The sequence below is a fragment of the Callithrix jacchus genome, chromosome 12 (genome assembly GCF_049354715.1).
Source record: "Callithrix jacchus isolate 240 chromosome 12, calJac240_pri, whole genome shotgun sequence".
NCBI classification, from domain to species: Eukaryota; Metazoa; Chordata; class Mammalia; order Primates; family Cebidae; genus Callithrix; species Callithrix jacchus.
In genome coordinates, this window is record NC_133513.1 from 110,963,942 (window position 1) to 110,983,505 (window position 19,564).

General features: G+C 34.5%; 1 protein-coding gene across 3 annotated transcripts in view; it reads right to left on the reverse strand.

Annotated features, from left to right (window-relative positions):
- Positions 1-19,564, reverse strand: part of RAB11FIP2 (RAB11 family interacting protein 2) — a 41,915-nt gene that overhangs the window by 21,148 nt on the left and 1,203 nt on the right. For 2 of the 3 annotated variants that reach the window (XM_002756631.7, XM_054243349.2), the window contains exons 2-3: positions 13,969-14,411; positions 12,822-13,290 (exon numbers count right to left, since the gene is read on the reverse strand). In XM_002756631.7, coding sequence (XP_002756677.1) covers positions 12,822-13,290; positions 13,969-14,411 — 912 coding nt within the window. Of the gene's footprint in view, positions 1-8,377; positions 8,789-9,497; positions 11,691-12,821; positions 13,291-13,968; positions 14,412-19,564 lie in introns of those variants that run through there. The other variant, XR_008475697.2, reaches the window with a different exon arrangement.

Below are 19,564 nucleotides of genomic sequence, written 5' to 3' on the forward strand. Positions count from 1 at the left end.
ACCATGAGTTCAGGGACTACTAGAGAAGGATCTTATATTCTTGGTGAAAAACAAAGAGAAAAGAGGGCACCTGCACTGACATAGAAATAAAAGAGTCAACCTCTGAATCTTGGTTGGAAGAGACACTAGTGCCTGTGTGAATTTCCAAAGGCAAATGCTCTTTTCCCAAAGGGGACTGAAGTGTTCTGAGGAATTTTCAATAAGCAGCCTTTATCTTTCTTACTATCATAGTCTGAACTGCCTTCTTTAACAATCCAATTTGAACTCAGTCATCTGAGTTTGGGAAAGTGTCACCATGCCCTAATAAAAGCCACAGCTTAGATATCTACCCTGTAATATTATTAGTGCTATGAAAGAATTTCTGAACATAAGACTTTGTATCAATATTTACTATGATAACTTTGCCTTGTAAATTTTCTGCTTAATACAGAGAACATTTTTACTTAATTTTAATGTGGTTTTAGTTTTATCTCATCAAAGATTATTGCTGAACATATGTCTTGAAAGATACTAGAAAAACTATCAGTATATTCCTTCCTGCCAAATGTATATCCTTTATCAGTTGGCGAAAAACATGAGCTTCTAAATTCTATTTTTATTTAAAATTTTTTAAGTTAGGAAGATATTATTACTTGGAAAAAAAATCCACTGAATTTATTTAAATCGATTTTAGATATTGTGTAGATGCTGTATATTAAGATCACAGCAAGGGCTATTGTTTCTGGGTGCACTATGTATCAAACGCTACCCTCAGCACTTTTTGTACAAGACATTATTTAATCTGTCTTACACCAAGGTTATTATCTCCATTTTACAGCTGGAAAAATGAGGTGTAGAGGTTAAGTAAGGCCACACAGCTAACAAAGACTCAAATGCAGACCTGACTTCTAAATCTGAACTCTTAATACTTATCCTATACTCCCTTCAGAACATCCTATTATTAGTATTTCAATGTTTTCATGTTGTACTGTAAAACCTTTCAGTAAAAGAAGTGAATCAAATGTACTTTCTGAAACAAATATTAAATCATGTTCAGTATGATTTTCACTTTTAATTATTTGAAGCATTTAATTTCTTTGAAGATAAAAAATCTCTATGAAACAAATGCATTGTATACCTCTAGTAAACAAAATATGTGATTAACTAGAACACCCCCATTCCCATACCAGGCTCCGTAACAAAGAGTTCATTATACTTAATGCAGAGCTGCTGCAGGGCACTCACTAATTGGCTCCTTGGTAGCCCTAAAGTAGCAAACACACTTCCTCTGGAACCTACCAGTCAGGGAATGACATGGAATATAGCTCCATGACTCCAACTAGAAAAGAAATGGTAAAATTACTAAGCTGTTAATAAAGAGCTAATGATATAAGAGTATTTAGTCACTTTTTGTAAATAATCCCTTCAAAACATACCTAATAATTTTGAAAATGCGCTTTATTGCCATTACTAAAACAGAGTGGTCTATCTACTAATTCCCCAACTTACAAAATGATGTTCCATGGCCAAGATCAAGCTCCCCACTGAAGAAGCATTTCCCAGTTTCCAGTAGACTGAACTGCTCTGTCGTCTACCTTTCCACAATAAGCTCCAAGTACTTCTGTTTAACACAGTTTATTCCGCTTTGATTATAGGTCATTTCTTACACATCCCTCTCCATAGCTGGTGTGGCTAAGAATGTCATCCCCCATACTTCCCCAACCCTAGCAGAGCTTAACACACACATTAGTTAAACATTTTTTTCTTAATAGCAATTTGAATTAAGGTGTACTCTAAGAAGGCCACGCTGATTCAACTAATTGCTTTTTACATCCAAGATTTCTACGCTTCAATATATAAAATATATAAGAACATTTTATTTTGCATATATTGTATTAAATATATAATAAATATTTTAATAATTATAAGTACTTATTACATAGCAATATATTTTATGTAATATATCAAAACAAAGAGCAAGAATTCATCCTTAAAATGTAAGTTCAAAGACACAAATGTCAAACATCTGGATCCTAACAGTCTTAGAAACCAGTTGCATGCATGTAAAAAAAAAATCACTTCATAATTAATTTGTATCACCAGCAGCTATTTAAAACACCTTGGCCAGGCCAGGTGCGGTGGCTCAAGACTGTAATCCCAGCATTTTGGGAGGCCGAGGCAGGTGGATCACAAGGTCAAGAGATCGAGACCACCCTAGTCAACATGGTGAAACCCCATCTCTACTAAAAATACAAAAATTAGCTGGGCATGGTGGCGTGTGCCTGTAATCCCAGCTACTCAGGAGGCTGAGGCAGGAGAATTGCCTGAACCCAGGAGGCGGAGGTTGCAGTGAGCCGAGATTGCGCCATTGCACTCCCGCCTGGGTGACAAGAAGTGAAACTCCACCTAAAAAAAAATAATAATAATAATAAAATAAATACATGAATAAAACACCTTGGCCACAAGGTAACAGTATTACCATAAATTAAATATACAGGAACGCTACCTGTATTTCAAAAGTTAAAGCATTGTCATGGGAAAACAGTAATTACAGATAACGTGATCACAGTGGCCCAACTGGAAATGTTCTAGGCATAGAAGCCTGGAAAAGTAGTGTCCACAGAAGTGAGGGCTAATTATATAAGAAATAGATGTTATCCTCTTAGTGACAAACAAAAAGCGTCCAACAGAGACAAGATTTGGTAAAGCCAAAACCACCTCAGAGAAATATATTTAGTAATTTCAATGTTAAGGTGAAGAAAACACTTTAAATGCATACATCCACAGTGACTGAAATTACCACTCTTATGTTCAAGGAAGCCAAAGTATTTCAGTGTTGAAAAACAAACTTTCAAATGCCACTACTGTTTTCAGTCTCAAACAAATTCAAAACACATAATTCCTAGTCTCAAAAAAAAACCCTAAAATAAACAAGATAGCACCTCACTAAGAAAACAAAAAGAAAAAATTCAAACCTTTCTATCAAGACTTCAATCCTAAGTTTGATTCAAAGACTATATCGTTGTACCTGGTATTGCTGTACTAAACCAAATGGATTTTAAAATGCTACGTTTCATTAAACTTAAGACATCAGCTGAAGACATATCACTGGCTTTTTATTCTCTTCTCCCTTACCAGTCCCCCACACTGTCCATTACCCAAAAGCAGAATGTGTAAGTCCCATAATGAGGAAATATTTCTCAAAGATGTTCCTTTCTTCTCCCTCCTCACTGCCAAATGACCTCCATCAACTCTCACCACAAAAATTATATTAACTTCCTAACTAGTTTCCCTGCCTCAAGTCCTCCTTTCCCTTCCCATTCTCAATCCTCAACAGCTACTTCATGATAGAAGACATTAATTCAATCTTATCACAAACCAACTTAAACACTTTCATGGTTCCCCAGTGTCTATACAATGTCCAACCCTTAGCATAGATTTCAGACCTAATATTTACACATCTTTTTCTACGAGCACACAAAGCAGGATCAATACTATGACTTCTTTATATACAGCAAATATTCCAAAAATAATAATGAAAATATCATTTGATTTTCAGAGCTGAAATTCAGAAAAAAATTATCCTGATGGACTAGAATAGCATCACTGAGACAGCAGGTAATAGAATGAATCAGGAGCCTCACAAGGGCCTTCTTTATATTCTTAACCTTTAAAGTATAACATGTTCTTAACAAATGTTTGCTGAAAGTGGGAATTTTCTAGGAAAAACTCAAGATTCATACCTCAGCAATTTCAAATTTACACAGGAAATAACTGGACCAAATATTTGAAGTTGGGAATATAAAATCTCAGACGTGAAGGTAGCACAGGGGCGTGACTGAAGGAACCTGTGCATAATAGTCTAATGCTAAGGTAAAAACCAAACTGGTGTCAGGGCAGTGTCTCCTCATTGCCTAGATCCTGACTGTTTTAAAGCAGACAAGGAAAACAAGGTTAATTTCCAATAGGCAATTTTAGCTGACAGGCCACAGGTAAAAAATACACTGAAAATAAATGTTTAAGACAATTTAGAATCATACAACTGATGTGTTTCCAATGTATTTTTCTCAAAATATAAATGTTTATTAATGGCAATCAACAAAGATTATTAATCTACATGTAAGAACAATTAAAAACAATTCTCTCAAATGCTGCTTAAAAGTTAAACCAAAAACCTTACATACTGGTTCACAAAAATCAGTGCACTGGGGTCACTGGAATATAATCTTAATACTTTCCTATCAGAAACCTCAAGAGGGCTTACATGTTGTATCTTATATTTGATCATATCATAACAACCTGTTCTCTAACTATTGGACTCGCTATGTGTTATCCTGTGTCCAGTGCCTAAGAGCTCGTTAATTACCTAAACTATATCTCCATAGGTCTTGTTAATTACCCGTCTCCTGTCTCAGAGGACCTTGTTAATAACTTGTACAGTCTCTCTAAAGAGGTCCTAACAACACATTAAAATTAAAGATGCTTTTCTTTTAGCACCTGTCAAGTGCTGTAAATTGAGAAATTTTCACATCAGTTTATTAGCCTACAATAGTTTTTGTGAACTTTTTTGGCTTGTTTTCTTCTCTCTCAGAATCTCGCTACATCTCAATCTCTCTCTCAAGGAAAAAAAAAAAGGCAAAGTTTGTCTTTTTTGTTACAGAGCTTTTTTTTGGTTTTCAATTTTGAAGACTATAAATATCAATTTGCATTACTGAATTAGCACAAGGATGCCATGGCTGGTATCTGCAAATTAACCCACTGGGAGATGCACCAATTAATGAGAGCTATTATAATGAGTATTAGGATGACAAAGGGTAAAAAAGTTTCAAGTAGTATCTGGGGAGTTAAACATAAAAGTTCTAGTTAGTGTTAAGGGAACTAATCACGTTGCATATTTTGTGTTCACAGTCATTGCTTCATTGGATACATTCTGTAAATCCCTGGGCCCTAATGGATTAATGGCTCTAAAAATCATCTCAAAAGTTTTTGTTTTCTGTCTCTTAAATGAAGGCACAAATTTTCAGGTCTGTAAAAGATGTATAGCCTACCATGCATAACAGGTAAATTATCTTCAATACTAGACAAATATAAGCAAAAAAGTAAATATTGCTATGGAAACAAACCCTTTGCAAGTTAAGGTTTATGATGCCAACAATTGAACTTTAAACTCATTTGGGAAAAAAATGTCCATAAGAGACATTACAAAAATAAAGGTTTAAAAACTATCAATAGACTCTTTTACTCAGGATCATTTATTTACTATACTTTTTAAAAATAAAAATGTAAATTACACAGTAGTCTTTGATTTTTAATGAACATGTTACATAATTTCATAAAAATAGCTACATGCTTATAAGCTTATGGTGATTTGTGAAAATCAGAAACACACTTAAATATACATTCTAGGTAACCAATTTTTTTTGGAGCTCCTAAGGAAGGTATGACACAAGCACAGACAGGAATTGACTCGTTAAGGAAAGAAAGAAGGAAGGGAGGGAGGGAGGGAAGTAGGTAGACCTGACCTCAGAAGTGGAAAGCACACTGCCATGCAAAATTACTAAAACATTAGTGATAAATAGGAAGTCTTGATCTTAGATACTATTTCTGTACCATCCTAAAACATAACTATTTGGTGTAAGATCATCTGCTAAGACGGCTCTTCCACCAACCATTAAAAATGAAAATACCTGCTTTTGTAAAATCAGTAATACTAGAAATATTACAGAGCATATATTTAGTTATCCTAAAGTAGCTAAGAATTTGCTACATGGCATTCAAACTACAGTAGAGCAGAAAATAATGAAACGAAAGCATGTTCTTTGCACGCGTCACAAATAGGACAGTTCCCAAACAAAATTCTTTGGTAAAAATATCTCCCGTTAAATTCTTGCCCTCGGAACAGCTGCCCCTCTAACATCAAACAACAGAAACACATCACACAGAGTAGTAGGCTTATATTGATTTTTTTTTATTTCAAAATAAGACATACTTAAGCAATTTTCTCCTTATTCTCTCAAGCAGAATTCCCTTCAGTAGGTGGAGTTCTGTTGTCCTGAACTTTTTTGAGGAACTTAGACCTCTGAAGAATCCACATTATGGAGTTTCTCCTTGATTTACCATGGGTAGCTTACAAACAGAAGCATATTTTTAAGTGTCATTCATCACTATTGACCCTCAGGTTTTACCTCCATCCTGAGAAACAATTCATCCATAGATGCCATAAATATTTCATAGTCAGAAATTTCTGCCTGGTCTTCAATGCTCACTATAATTGGGGTGTATGTGTGTGTGTTTAACCTATTTAGCCATATCTTTTACTCCTTTCCACCACAACTCTGTTTTAGCCAAGCTAACTTCCTTACTGTACCCTCTACCTTAGTTAGGGACCTGCAAGCAGAGCTAATATGACTAAGTTGACTAATTTAAGTATGCATTTGCCCGCGCAATTCCTGATTCCCATTAACAATGAATACTTACTGAAAGCTTAGGAAATAAAGTGGCCCCACCCCTTTAACTGTGGTTTTACTTTCCACTATTTCAGTTACCCATGGTCACCTATGGTCCAAAAATATTAAATGGAAAATTCCAGAAATAATTCATAAGTTTTAGGTTCTATGCCTTTCTGAATAGCCTGATGAAAGGGTAGGGCATCCGATTCTGTCCTGCCTGGGATGTGAATCATTCCTTTGTTCAGTCCCTTTGCTCCGTGTATCCATGCTGTCTACACTGCCTGCTCACTAGTTACTTAGTAGCCATCTTGGTTATCAGGTCAACTGCTGCGGTATTACAGTGCTTGTGTTTGAGTAGACCTTATTTTACTTAATAATGGCCCCAATGTGCAAGAGGAGTGACACTGGCATATTGTTGTAATTGTTCTATTTTATTACTATTGTTACTCTCTTACTGTGCCTAATTTATGAATTAAACTTTATCATAGGTATATATGTATAGAAAAAAAACATAGGATATATAGGGTTCAGCACTGTGCCTGGTTTCAGGAATCCACTGGGGGTCTTGGAACGTATTCCCACAGATTAAAGGGGACCACTGTAGGTGATATAATATAATCAGCAATTTTTAAACCTGATAGTCAATGGGAAGTTGTTAAAATTGTTGATTTTCATTTCAGGATCCACTCACTAGAGATTCTAATTTAGTCAGAGGGGAGGCCCAACAAACTAACTAAAAAAAACCCCAAAATCTCTAGGAGCTCCTGATGATCAGCACTGAGGTCTTGCACAAATCTAGGTGCTGTGGGGCACCCAAGAAAGAAGATTCTGCATCACAGTTAAGCTTCTACAGCTTAATATAAGACCTAGGCACAATAAACACTGTACAGTAATTACTTCTTCTACATCAGCAGAAGTCCAAAGGGCAACATGAGGTTATTACTCAAAAAAGGATACTCAGAGATGAGTTGAGAGTGCACCCCACAATTGAGCCCAGGAATGAAGATGGCATGGCTTATAAGGACATCACATGTAGTAAGGAAATTAACTTACCTAGAACAGGTTAGTGAGGAATATTAAAAGAAAACTTGGAAGGTTAAGAAAAGCCTAAAATACCATAAGCCTTATAAAGTTAAAAAGAGGAGTTTGGATTTGGTGTTGCAAAGCAGTGGCTCTTAAACTTTTTGGACTACAGCTTTCTTAAACATAACAAAAGGTACTATGGTCCATGTGCCCTCCTCAGTAGTACAAATAATGCTAAGTGCTATAAAATATATACATACATACACACACACACACACACACACACACACACCCCTCAGTAACTTATATCCCATGAACTTATTATTCAGACAAGTGCCACTTGGTTATTCCTGGTCAGGTGGACCTTCTACTTGCATGCAGAGACCCAGGCTGCTCCTACTTATAGCTCTGCCCATCTCAAAGATCCTCTCCATTCAGCTACTGAGGGGTCAGCAAACCATTTCTGTAAAGCCCAAATAATAAATATTTTTAGTTTTGCTGGCCATATGGTCTCCGTCACAACTACTCAACTCTACCACTATAACACAATAATGACCATAATGTGGCTGTGTTCCAATAAAACTTTACAAAAACTGGCATCAAGCCAGATGTGGCCTCCAATCTTACTTTGCCAATCCCTGGTACAGGATAATATGGAGAAAGAGGCAAAATGGAGGACTGTGTTAAGAGGACATTCCATGGGTCAGACCTGGAAGTGGTATACCTCTCTTCCGTGAAGTCTTAAATAAGCCAGAACTTGCTATGTCCTAGTTACAAAAGAAAAGAAAAGAAAGAAGGAAGGAAGGAAAGAAAAAGAAAGAAAAGAAAGAAAGAAAAAGAAAGAGGGAGGATCAACAAATTTGGCTTGATGAAAACGCCCATCATTTCCACTTTTAAGTGAAAAAATAGCCTAGTGATAGCATTATTTATAATTTGTTACATTATTTATAATTTATTAAAAGATAATTTGTTGTGAACAAATTATTGAAAATGGTATAACAAATATCTGGGCACATTTGTTTTTAGCAAATGATATACTGCTGATTAAAAAAAGAATTACTTTGCAAATTATGGGATAAACCATATAAGTTAGTTGACAATTTATTGGATAAATGATAAAAAAAAATTAGTTGATACTGATGATGCTAAACTACCTGTGACTTACAATTAAAAAGCACGACTAATAGCAATTTTAAAATACAACTTAGTGCCAATAATAAACTGAGAAAATATTCTCTTGAAGATTACAAGAACTCCAACTCTACTTACTGTATATGTGTCGTAGGAGTTTTACAGCATGCCAGCATTGGACAGCATCCCGACTTCTTAGTAGCAAGCTGATTTGGCATCAATGGCACACACAATATTGTAAGCTCACTAAACCCAATTGAGCTTCCTTCTGGGTAAACAGCTAAGTCACAGTTCTTCACAAGTTAAAGTGAGGTTGGGACATGGGTGAGCTCTAACCAATGGGACATATGTGGAAGTAATGCATACTGTGCTTGGCCTGCCACACAGAAATGACCCTCCTTTGATCCTCTCTCTGTTCCCCTGCTGCACTGATCTTGGAGGCTATGTGTTAAATGGTAGCATCACAAGAAGGAAGAAGTCTGTTTCCTGAGACTGTGCAAAGCCCGGTGAATGCATAGAACAAAGCACTCACTTTTCCTATCACCCTCTCAGTGAACTGCTTTGTGACAAGAGTGAGCAATACACTTTTACTGTGATAAGCCACTGATACCTGGGGTTATTACAGCTGACAACCTATCCTTATACACAGTTCTAAATAGACTCCAGAAATGTACTATTTAGATTGAATATCACATTTTAGTAATCCTTTAAAACTTACATTTTTAACAACGTTCAGTTTTACACAGAACTGCATACATCTGCCTTTATGGATATGTTTTCAGTCTATCAGAAAGATCTTCACAGCCCACACAAGCAGGTGTGGAAGTAGGAGGCTAACTGAACAAGAGTAGCATTTTAGGAAACGGGTCTGCTATACTGTGTGCATTTATTCAAAATGTCTAATACACTACCTACCAAGCATCACGCTGGAGACTCAGGGCAAAAAGAGGAATGAAATGCAGATCCTGCCACCAAACTCTTCATGGTAGTGGGTAAGAAAAGTGAGACTAAGCTGTTAGTGAACAATGTCATGCCCACGTAGGACTTACGTAAGCAAATGCTGCAGCACAGTGAACAACTATGTCTCCCTATGAGAACAGGAAAGGCTCCAAAGAAACAGGGGCGTTAAGCGACTGCAAATTAGTAACTTTGGGAAAAAGTGTTTCAAAGAGCCCTGTTCTTTGCTGAAGTAACCCAAGAAAAGGCCTAATTTCCTCTATCAGTTTTATGTAAAACTATGGAACCTATTCCAAGGACAGAATCAAAATGTGGTATTTTTTGTGGTTTCCAAAATACTTTCTTCAGGTAGACTTTACTTACACTAAGAAATAAAGTCTAACTTTAAAAAAAAAAAGTGTACCTTAGTATATCTTAAAATTTTTGGCATAAAGAAAATTCTCCAGTTTTAATCATATACATTATTCAACCAGAGGGTAACAATATGGTTCCTAGGTATCTGCAGTCACAAGTGAGCCAGTTCACCCACCAAGAAGGAAATGCAATTCCAGAGCTATGTATTTTACCCTTAACTTTGCTCAGCATTCTCACAAACACTGGCCACAAGAGGCCAGGAAACCGTAAATAGGTCTATTTAGTCCTCCTGAAAAAAATTCACAGCACGTGTCCTACTGATGTGAGTCCGTAGCTCCAAAAGTGCATGCGGTTAGGATGTTAACGTGAGAAATTTACAATGTCCCAGATAACTGAGGGTTGATACTGGGAGGAAAAATAGGAATATACCGTTATGTAATGACAACGCTACCTTGGCAATATCATCCCAAATTCCACTCAAGATAAAGCTGCTTGCCAAAAGTGTGAAGTGCACTCTCTTGTTGGGTCTATTTATATTCAATTCTTCTTTTTTATAAGATTAACTAGAATTATCCCTTTACTGCAAATGTTTCATATTTACCACACGGATGGTTTGTGATGCAAAAAGAATAACTTCCTAGGAATCCACAAATGTTCTGTCCTCATATCTGGCATCCCATAAATATGAAGAAGAGAAATTCATAAAACAAAAAACAACTTTTTTATACTTGCAATCATTTTATACATCATAAAACATCTCTAATTTTGATAGAAAGAGCCATTAATAATAAAGTAACTAAAAACAAAGCCTAGATCTGTCAAAATGCCACACTCATTTTTAAAACCCGTAACAGTCCATGTAAACAGCTCAAGTATAGGGTAATCAAAGATTTGAGAATACTCATAAGCTTTTTCTTTTCCCATACGTACCCATAATGTAAAAACACTATTTTCCTACCATTTTCCATTTTCTTGGTTTTCCTTGACTCTAAAATTAGCTAAACTGCCCAATCTCCAAGTTATCTCAGACAGTTGTTTCCAACAATCTTCTATTAAAAAAAAGTTTAGTAAAGGGGGAAAGAAGCAAATATATTTCTATTTGCCCATATAATTTAAGACAATGTAATATGGGAAGTACGCTATATAAAATATCAAAATATTTTTGAATGGCATATCAAACCTATGAAGTCTTCAATAAAATATTGATAGCATATGATAAAAAGGTTATTTTTCTGGAGTATGGTCTATAAACAGAACTGAATACTCTTTTAAACCATGGCAAATATCCATTTATAGGCAAAAGAAAAAAAAAGTACACTTCACTTTGAAAATTTTAAAAGCAAGTTTTTAAAATATCATGTAAGATATGTAAGAGAGGTGGAAGGGCACAGCCTAAAAGCGTGATTGACTGTTAATACTGAATTTGCTGTTTCTAGTGGGACAAAACAAAGCACTGTTTTTTAGTAAAATATAACATGACAATACATCAAACATAATTGAAGTCACCATTTATGGGTTCTCTATTTAGGGCCTGCATTTGTATTATGTACTTTATATATAATATCATTTATCCTCACTGAATCCTATCAAGCGGGATTATTTTCCTTGTTTCAAAGATGGAGATGCTGAGGTTTACGGAGGTCACAGCACTTCTAAGCCAGCATTCCCATTCAGGTCTGTATATTCTACATTATTGTCTTGAAGAAAATCTTCTGTTACGTGGCAAACACTCTAGCATGCTCTTCCAAGATAATCACAGTCGTCTTTCAGTATCTGAGAGAGACTGGTTCCAGGACTCTGAGGATACCAAAATCCAGGGACACTCAAGTCCTCCATATAAAATGGTACAGTATTTGCACATATACACAACCTCCCATATATTTTAAATCATCTCTAGATTACTTAGAATACTGAACACAATACAAAGCTATGTAAATCATTGTTACACTGTACTGTTTTTTAAATCTGTATTTTTTTAATTCCTATATTGTTATTTCTTATTTTTTAAATATTTTCAATCCATGGTTGATAGAATCAAAAAATGCAGAACCTGCAAATACGGGGAGGCCAACTATATTTAAGATGGCAATAAATGTATCCTTTGCTTGAAGTTTCCTTAATCAGCTATTTCATCATTTACTTCTGTAAAATCCATAACCATATTTAAATTTATTCCTTAGCAGATCTAACTTTATATCTATGTAGATAAATTTATATAGATATATTTATATAGATTTAAATTTACATATCTAGATATAAATTTAGATATACTAAGAAATAAGAAAAGCACCATTATATATATAACTGAAAACTCAAAGTTTGAAAATCCAATCTTTCTCATGAGTGATTATTTCTGACTAGAAATTATCATTAGATCCCTTAGGTGTTACCTACAGAACCCATGAGGGACACTGAATTCCAATAACAAACATTCTCAAATAAAAACTACTTCTAAATAGCCATTTATTAAGAATAATTAACATCTATTAGGAAAACCATTACTACTGAAGCTGGTATTTCTTAAAGAGTAGCCCATGGGCTGTTGCTGGTCCTTTCCAGATAGCTCATGAGCAAATCCCTAGAAACATATCACCTAAATTTCTGGCTTGAAATAATACCCACTGGTAATTCACTCTCTCCATGTTTCATCACAAGCCATGTTGTTTTCTAAGTTTCGGTGAGTTTCTGGCTCACATAAGTGGAAGTAGACCAGGACAGAGAATAAGTGTCTTTTATCTTCTTATGATAAAAAAGTTCAGCTCCAAATATATATGCAACTTTGCTTGGCTCTATAATTTAATTATAGAAATAAAAATGTTCTTCAAGGAAAATAAAACAACTTGAAAACATTCTAGTATTTAAAAGAAATATCTGATAGTTTCAAGTACAAGATTTTCCCAAATAGAACTTCCCCCATATTAAGCTTACCTTGAAGATGGCATTATATTGGAAGCCCTGAATTTTGCTGTAAATGGATTGGTTGACTCATAATCAAAATAGTCCTGGCGATTTTCACTAAATGCATTAGGTGATTTCAAGTCACAAGGGCTATCAGATCCCCCATTGTTAAGTTTATCAGATCTTCTGCTATCTTTTTTTCCAGTAACTCTTTCAAACAGGCTAACTTTCTCCCTTTTCTCTCTTTTATTTTCTTTTCTTATTTCGATTGGTTTTGAAAATAAACTCATGCTGCTGTCCCATGTTTCACTGCTTTCTTCAAACGGATTTTTCTTCCTTGGCAGTGTTGCAAATTTTTGGGGTAATGAAGCAGTCACATTTGTAAATGGGTCATTTTGTCCTCTGAAACACAATTCACCTTCATCCACAATGCTGTCAGGTTGGTTCATTTTAGAAGTATCAAAGCTCAATGTTCTTCTGTGTGGAGATTTGAGACTTCCTACAAACAATTTTGTAGTTAGTACATAATCAGTGACACATGACATCACACTACTTGACACATTCTGTGTTATTCTGCTGCTTTTAGAATGAGAGCAATTAGCTACTTCAACTTATTAACCTTCAAAAAATCAAGGAAAACAATCTTAAAATGCTAAGGTATAGCAGTCTGAAGTACCTGGGCTAATAACAATTAGCATATTGCTAGACCATCAGTAATTTATTCAGCTCACAATCATATAAACTATAACGTCAAAACTAGAGGTTCTGCTTGGCATGATAATGCTAAAAATTCTCAGAGACTTTTTCATTGGCATTAAATTTAACTTACTTCTGAATGTAAAACTTTTCTTCTAGGGACTTTATGATGAATGGAACATTCATTTATGCTGAGGGTTTTGAGACAGTAGAAACAGCAGTAAAAAAGGCAGCCAGGCCATGAAAGGAGACTGGCACTCATTTTATTATCATCTAATAATAAAAATACAAATGCAGACAAGCTCTGCCTTCAATGAGCTTACCAATTTGAGGTATAGTAGGTACTCAATATTTGATGAATGACTAAATTTAGAAAATACTACAAAGCAACTGCTATTTTTATTTTCTGAATTTAGAAATTAAACTTTAAAAACTAAAAGGGTAGTTCAGACCAATGAGGACACAAGAATGTGGCACTCACCACTTTCTGGAACTGCTCCAAAGGAATCTAACTGGTGTCTGAGAAGATGTGTTTGACCTATGGTGCCAGCCTTCAGTTTCTCAGAAGACATGTGGGACCCAGATAAATCAGACATTGAATGCGCTGATGAGAGTCGCTGAGGACCCAAAAGAAAAGGCTTTTTTGGTTTGGATTTCATCTGTATTTCACCAGCTGAAAATTCAGTATTGGCGTCGGGCATGTGAGTACTTGGAATGATTGCAGAAGACGTATCAGAAAATGTTCCATCATTTTTTCTACCTTTCATCTTATCTTTTAACTTTGCAAAAGGAGATCTGGTTTTGTCCTTTATTGATAAGTCAAACATACTTGCAGTCATATTGTTCCTCATAAATTGAATATTGACCTTTATCTCACCCCTGTTTTTGATTCGTTTTCCTTGTTTGGATTCTAATCTAAACCACCTTAAACAGAAGAAAAAAAATGGATTGTAACACATAATGAAAAGAGGATACTGAGTTCTGTTACATACAAATAGCTTTTTAGACAAGGTAACTATATATAAAGGCAATCAAAGCCCTTAACAAGAATCTGTCAGCCACGGTATTTCTGGGTTTACTCATTGCTTAGTTTAATGATCACTGTTTCTGCGATGTAATAGATGATGTAATATACTGCAGGAATAGGTCTTTAGCAAGTTTGAAAATGTTTTTAGATAATCTTTTCTTTTGTGATTTGAAAATCACTCAACATAAAAAATTTGTATCAATGATAGAAGTTTTCCATATGGGATTAAGTGTTGCTCATAGTCTAAGGATATTTTGTGACATTAAAAGACACCGAGGCAGAGACTTTTAAAGAACTCATCAATACAAATAGTTTTGAGCAATATAAAATGAATACTGATGACATTTTAATACAATAATAAATACCTGGCTCCATCCCAAAATATTACTTATGTAAAAGTAGCAAAAGAATTTTGTTAATATGGGAGATCACTACATATAGCTTGCTAATCATTAAAACAGCATATGATGTCACTTAGATTGATATAAAACGGATCAAAGCCTTTTCCTGAATATGCAAAATAAGTAAAATGCAAGTGACAAAAAATAATCTTGTGACGTCTTCAAAAGAAAAAAAAAAAAGCTAGAATTCTTCCTGTTTGAATTTATTTGCTTCATTTTACTATTGCTACTGTGACAATAACAAACAAAAATTATTTTGCAAATGAAGCCAACTCTTACGTTTTAGTCACTTCAATGTATTGCACTACCTATGTTTAAATGATTTACAAGAAGCAATATTTTGGTTTCATAGTGTTTTTATACATGAGAAATTCTCCAGTTGTCCATGTCACAAGTGGTCATTCTGTAGGAAAACAGCCAAAAAACTACAAAATCAAGCCTGAGAGTTTCTACAATATTTTCATGTAACTTAGCAATGAGGCATAATATCCATTCCTGCAGACAGGTTATTATTTAAATATAGTTCTAATCGAGTGTAACGCATTTTCTTAGCTACAAAGGAACTCTGATCTAATTTTGCATTCGTTCTTTCATTGTTACCAACCGGATATGCTAGGAGAAGATTACATTTACTGTATATCAAGTTGAAATACTGGTTCACAGGTCTTCCAGGAAGAACAGAGAACTGGCACTTGATATAAATACCAGCTACATCTTAGCAAGTAACAAGAAAAATATTTTGATTAAATTGGAGCAATTCAGATATAGTTGCATCAAAACTAGCAATTTTTTAGAATATCAATATTTTATAATAGCAATAGCCTGAGTACTTAAACAGAGAAAATCCCTTATGTAAGGCAAATGGTAAAATCTGAAGAAACAGGGGTTAAATCTGAAGAAATAAGAAATGACAGCAATAAACTCTGTGAAATAGACAACATTAAATAACATACAATTGAGCGCTCAAAAGCCTGAAAATGAAGCAGATTATATACTCAGTTAACTCAAAGTTTTGGAAAACAGTCCCATTTTCAATAAGGAGAGAAACACATCTGATAAACAGTATCTCAGAAATACTCTGTAGTATTTCAGGCTTTATATAATATAGGTGAATATACTTTGCAAGAAATGTACCAAAAAACATGCAAGCAAAAATGAGCATGTATATAATAAATCAAAGCAAATATGAGGCAAAAAAAAATGAATCACCCCCAAAATAGAAGGAGGTAAGGGTAGTCAAAATTCATAGAATTTAAGAAATAAGACCAATCAATCATTTACTTTAACATCTTTATTTCATAGATAAAAAAAACTGAGGCACAAGGAATGATGTGTAACTTCCCAATGTCAGATTAAAGTCAATAAGGAAAAAAATCTAAAGTTGATGAATAACATCTGCAGGAAAATAGTTCTTTCTTATTTGATGAACCACATGTTAATAAGGTTAACCACATGGCTAGCACATATTGCAGGACACTGTATTTAATCAGGAGACATGAGAGCTAAAGAGAAAGACAATGCAAATTTTGTATTGCTAGACTATAAGCACCTAGAAGGCAGGCTGCCTTGCATCAAATGTTTATTCAAGTTTTATTTCTAGAACTACATTCTTACAAATAAGCTACAACTTTGTGTATTTTTTTAATATTGTTTTATTTTCCAGTAGGGAACTGTGAAGACCAGGATAAACTTGAATAAAGCAAATCAGTGTTTGACTACAAACTGTAAATACACTATCATGTCCATTCCCCACCCTCCAAGAAAAACTGCAAAGAACTTTTACTAATATACTCATCGAAAATGTAGGAACGAAAAATAACTTAGTTGCTTTGTTTTGAAAATGATGTAATAGGGATGTCTTAATGAGATCTTCAAGAATCATTTTGGAGGTAGCATTTGTTTTTTTCCAGTCTTCAGAAAGATAAATGAAGACGCAGCATTTGAAGCTTACTGGATTAGCTGACTTTTTTTCACCTCTGGAGTGCTAGATTTAAACTATACATGGCCTCCATTCAATTTTTAGTGGGCACAGGTCTATGTTCAAAAACCAGCACACATGTGGGAACGATTCCCAAGCAATTGGTGCTGTGTGGTCAGAAATGGGACAAAATTGGCAGTAAGGGTGCCAGAGGCCAGGACACAGGTGCACCGCAGAGACACACATGTCCTAAAATCTGCATATGTTTGAGTCATATATAACTCTAGAGACTCTGGTTGTTATTACTTTTCATGAGCATTAAAAAAAAAATCAACATCGCCTACTTCTATTGTAAAAAATCAATGGATATTACATAACAGCATCAATGATGTTAACATTCTATTATTAAACATTGTATTAGTTCTTTAAATCTCATGCCAGAACCAACCCAGACATCCTTTAAAGGAGGAGACAGAGAAGTTCTCTTCCCAGGCCCACTCAAAGGGTTCTGTTCCTTGAGAGAGAGAGAGAGATTGGTTCATTTTCAAGGTAAGAAAATAAGTAATAATTTTAGCTGTCATACTTCTTTATCATGACACAACTGGAAGACAAGCTGTAAATACATGTCTTCAGTGTCAAAAAGCAAAAAGTGTCACACCCAGCAGTTTCATAGGACTTCTAAGTCAGCTGGTAGTCCTCATCACTCAAAACAGTTTTCTAAAAAGCACTGGGGAATATGCTGACATGGTTTAGCAATGTACAGAATATTAAATATCTTTCTTGCAATATACCGGTGGCTCAAGTCTGTCTCTTACTGGGCCACATGTACAGCTGTGCTAGAAAAGGAAGCTATTAAATATATTAAAAAACTAGAAATATTACCAATAAAGATACCTCATCAAATACATGGTCCCCATTTATCCACAAAGAAAATGTTAAGGTCTTAATAACGTATGAAAGTCACTTTGAATGCAATAACATCACAAACCCTGTTGATAACATTTAAAAGCATTGTCCCCCTGAAGTTCTAACCAATTTTATATAATAGCCAGTAGAGAATTTCTGTAAGGAGAGACCACAATATTAGAGTATTGCTCACATCAAATGTATTGTAACTGTGATGTTGCCCATGACCAGGAGTAAAACTAGAAGAAACTGCAAAAGATTATTTCATCCTCAGACTCTTTGGGTTAACATTTGGGCCTATTTTCACTTGGAAAAGTTATGTTTCAGAGGTCTGAAATACATGATCCATTAACATTAAAGTACTATAAATCAAGGGAGAAATTCGATGTTGTAATATACTTAATGGTTTACATTCAAAACACTTTAAATATTTACTAAGTGTCACCCAAAATTGGCAATTTGAAACAGATTATTTGGTAATGATCCATTTTTCACTTTCAATTTGATAAAGAATCCCTCGGAGGAAACTGAATGCTACTCTTTAGGTATCAAATAATTTTACTATTCAAATCACTGATATATATTCAACTTTACACTTCTTAAAAAACTTTCTCCTTCTAAAATATTTTAATCTCAATTAAATATTATCCTTTTTCCTCTTGCATTCCCAGAGGAAAGTGTAGAGATCTCTCTACACTTTTATTCTACATATATTAGATCTTAGGTAATGACTTGATTTAAAATGAAACAAAAAACTACCATCAAGAGAAGCCTAAGAGCAGAAATGTAAAGAGAAGAACAAGAGATAGCTGCTTTAAAAATGTCAGGAATTAACACAACCTTGAAGAAAAATATCATTATAAGACAGTTTTTAAAAGAGTAAATAAATTCATTTATGACTGAATGAAACACCAACACTATTTTGAAAATGGAAAGTCCTAAGAAGTTCAACCAGTATTTTTCTCTCATTAATTTCATTAATATTAATGTTCTTTTAAGTTTAAGGAGGGGGTGAATATACCTATCTCTAAAAGCATATATTTTTTTTCAATTTAAGACACAATATCCTAGTGTTAATTTATATTATGATTTTTTACATTAAAATATATCTAACTCAAGCTCAAAAGTTATGCTGAAGAGGCCACTGAAGATGTCATCGAATCATTTCATCACAAGAATTTATCATTGTCTCCAATCCTACAGCATTTAATATGGTCTAAACACAATAGCTTTGCAAAACCAATTCCGAGGTAATACAATAGCTCTGATCTAATCGCAAATTCAAAGGAAAATGTTAGTGCATTTGAAGTTGAGGATGTTGTTACCTACTTTTAAAACTTTCTTTTCTTCTAACAGGTATGAACTCCCATCAAGGCGTACTGCCCCTGAAAATGGCTGAGCTAAAATAAAGGCTGTGTTTATAATGTTGAAATGAAATACTGAGTTCTAAACCTGGTAATTTATCTTCTGACAGCTACAAAGTGCAACACATAAACATTTCATTGGCAAATTTAATTTCTGATCTTCCATTTCATTGATAATTGTAAAGTTTAAAATCCATAACAATTTATACGAAGTTCTAGTTGGTCAATACTGTGACCCAGTCCTCTTATACTGAAACAATGTTAATTTACTTAAAATCCACCGCAGAATACTCAATCTGACAGATGTTTACCTCTAACAGAAATAGCTGGATTATAAATGATTCCATTTAAAAAATATTTCACCACGAGTGCTATTTTTACTTCAGATTCATGCAAATATGGTGCTTAAAACTGGGTCATATTTCAGTCCGAAAACCAACGCCCGAAGTATGCGGATAATT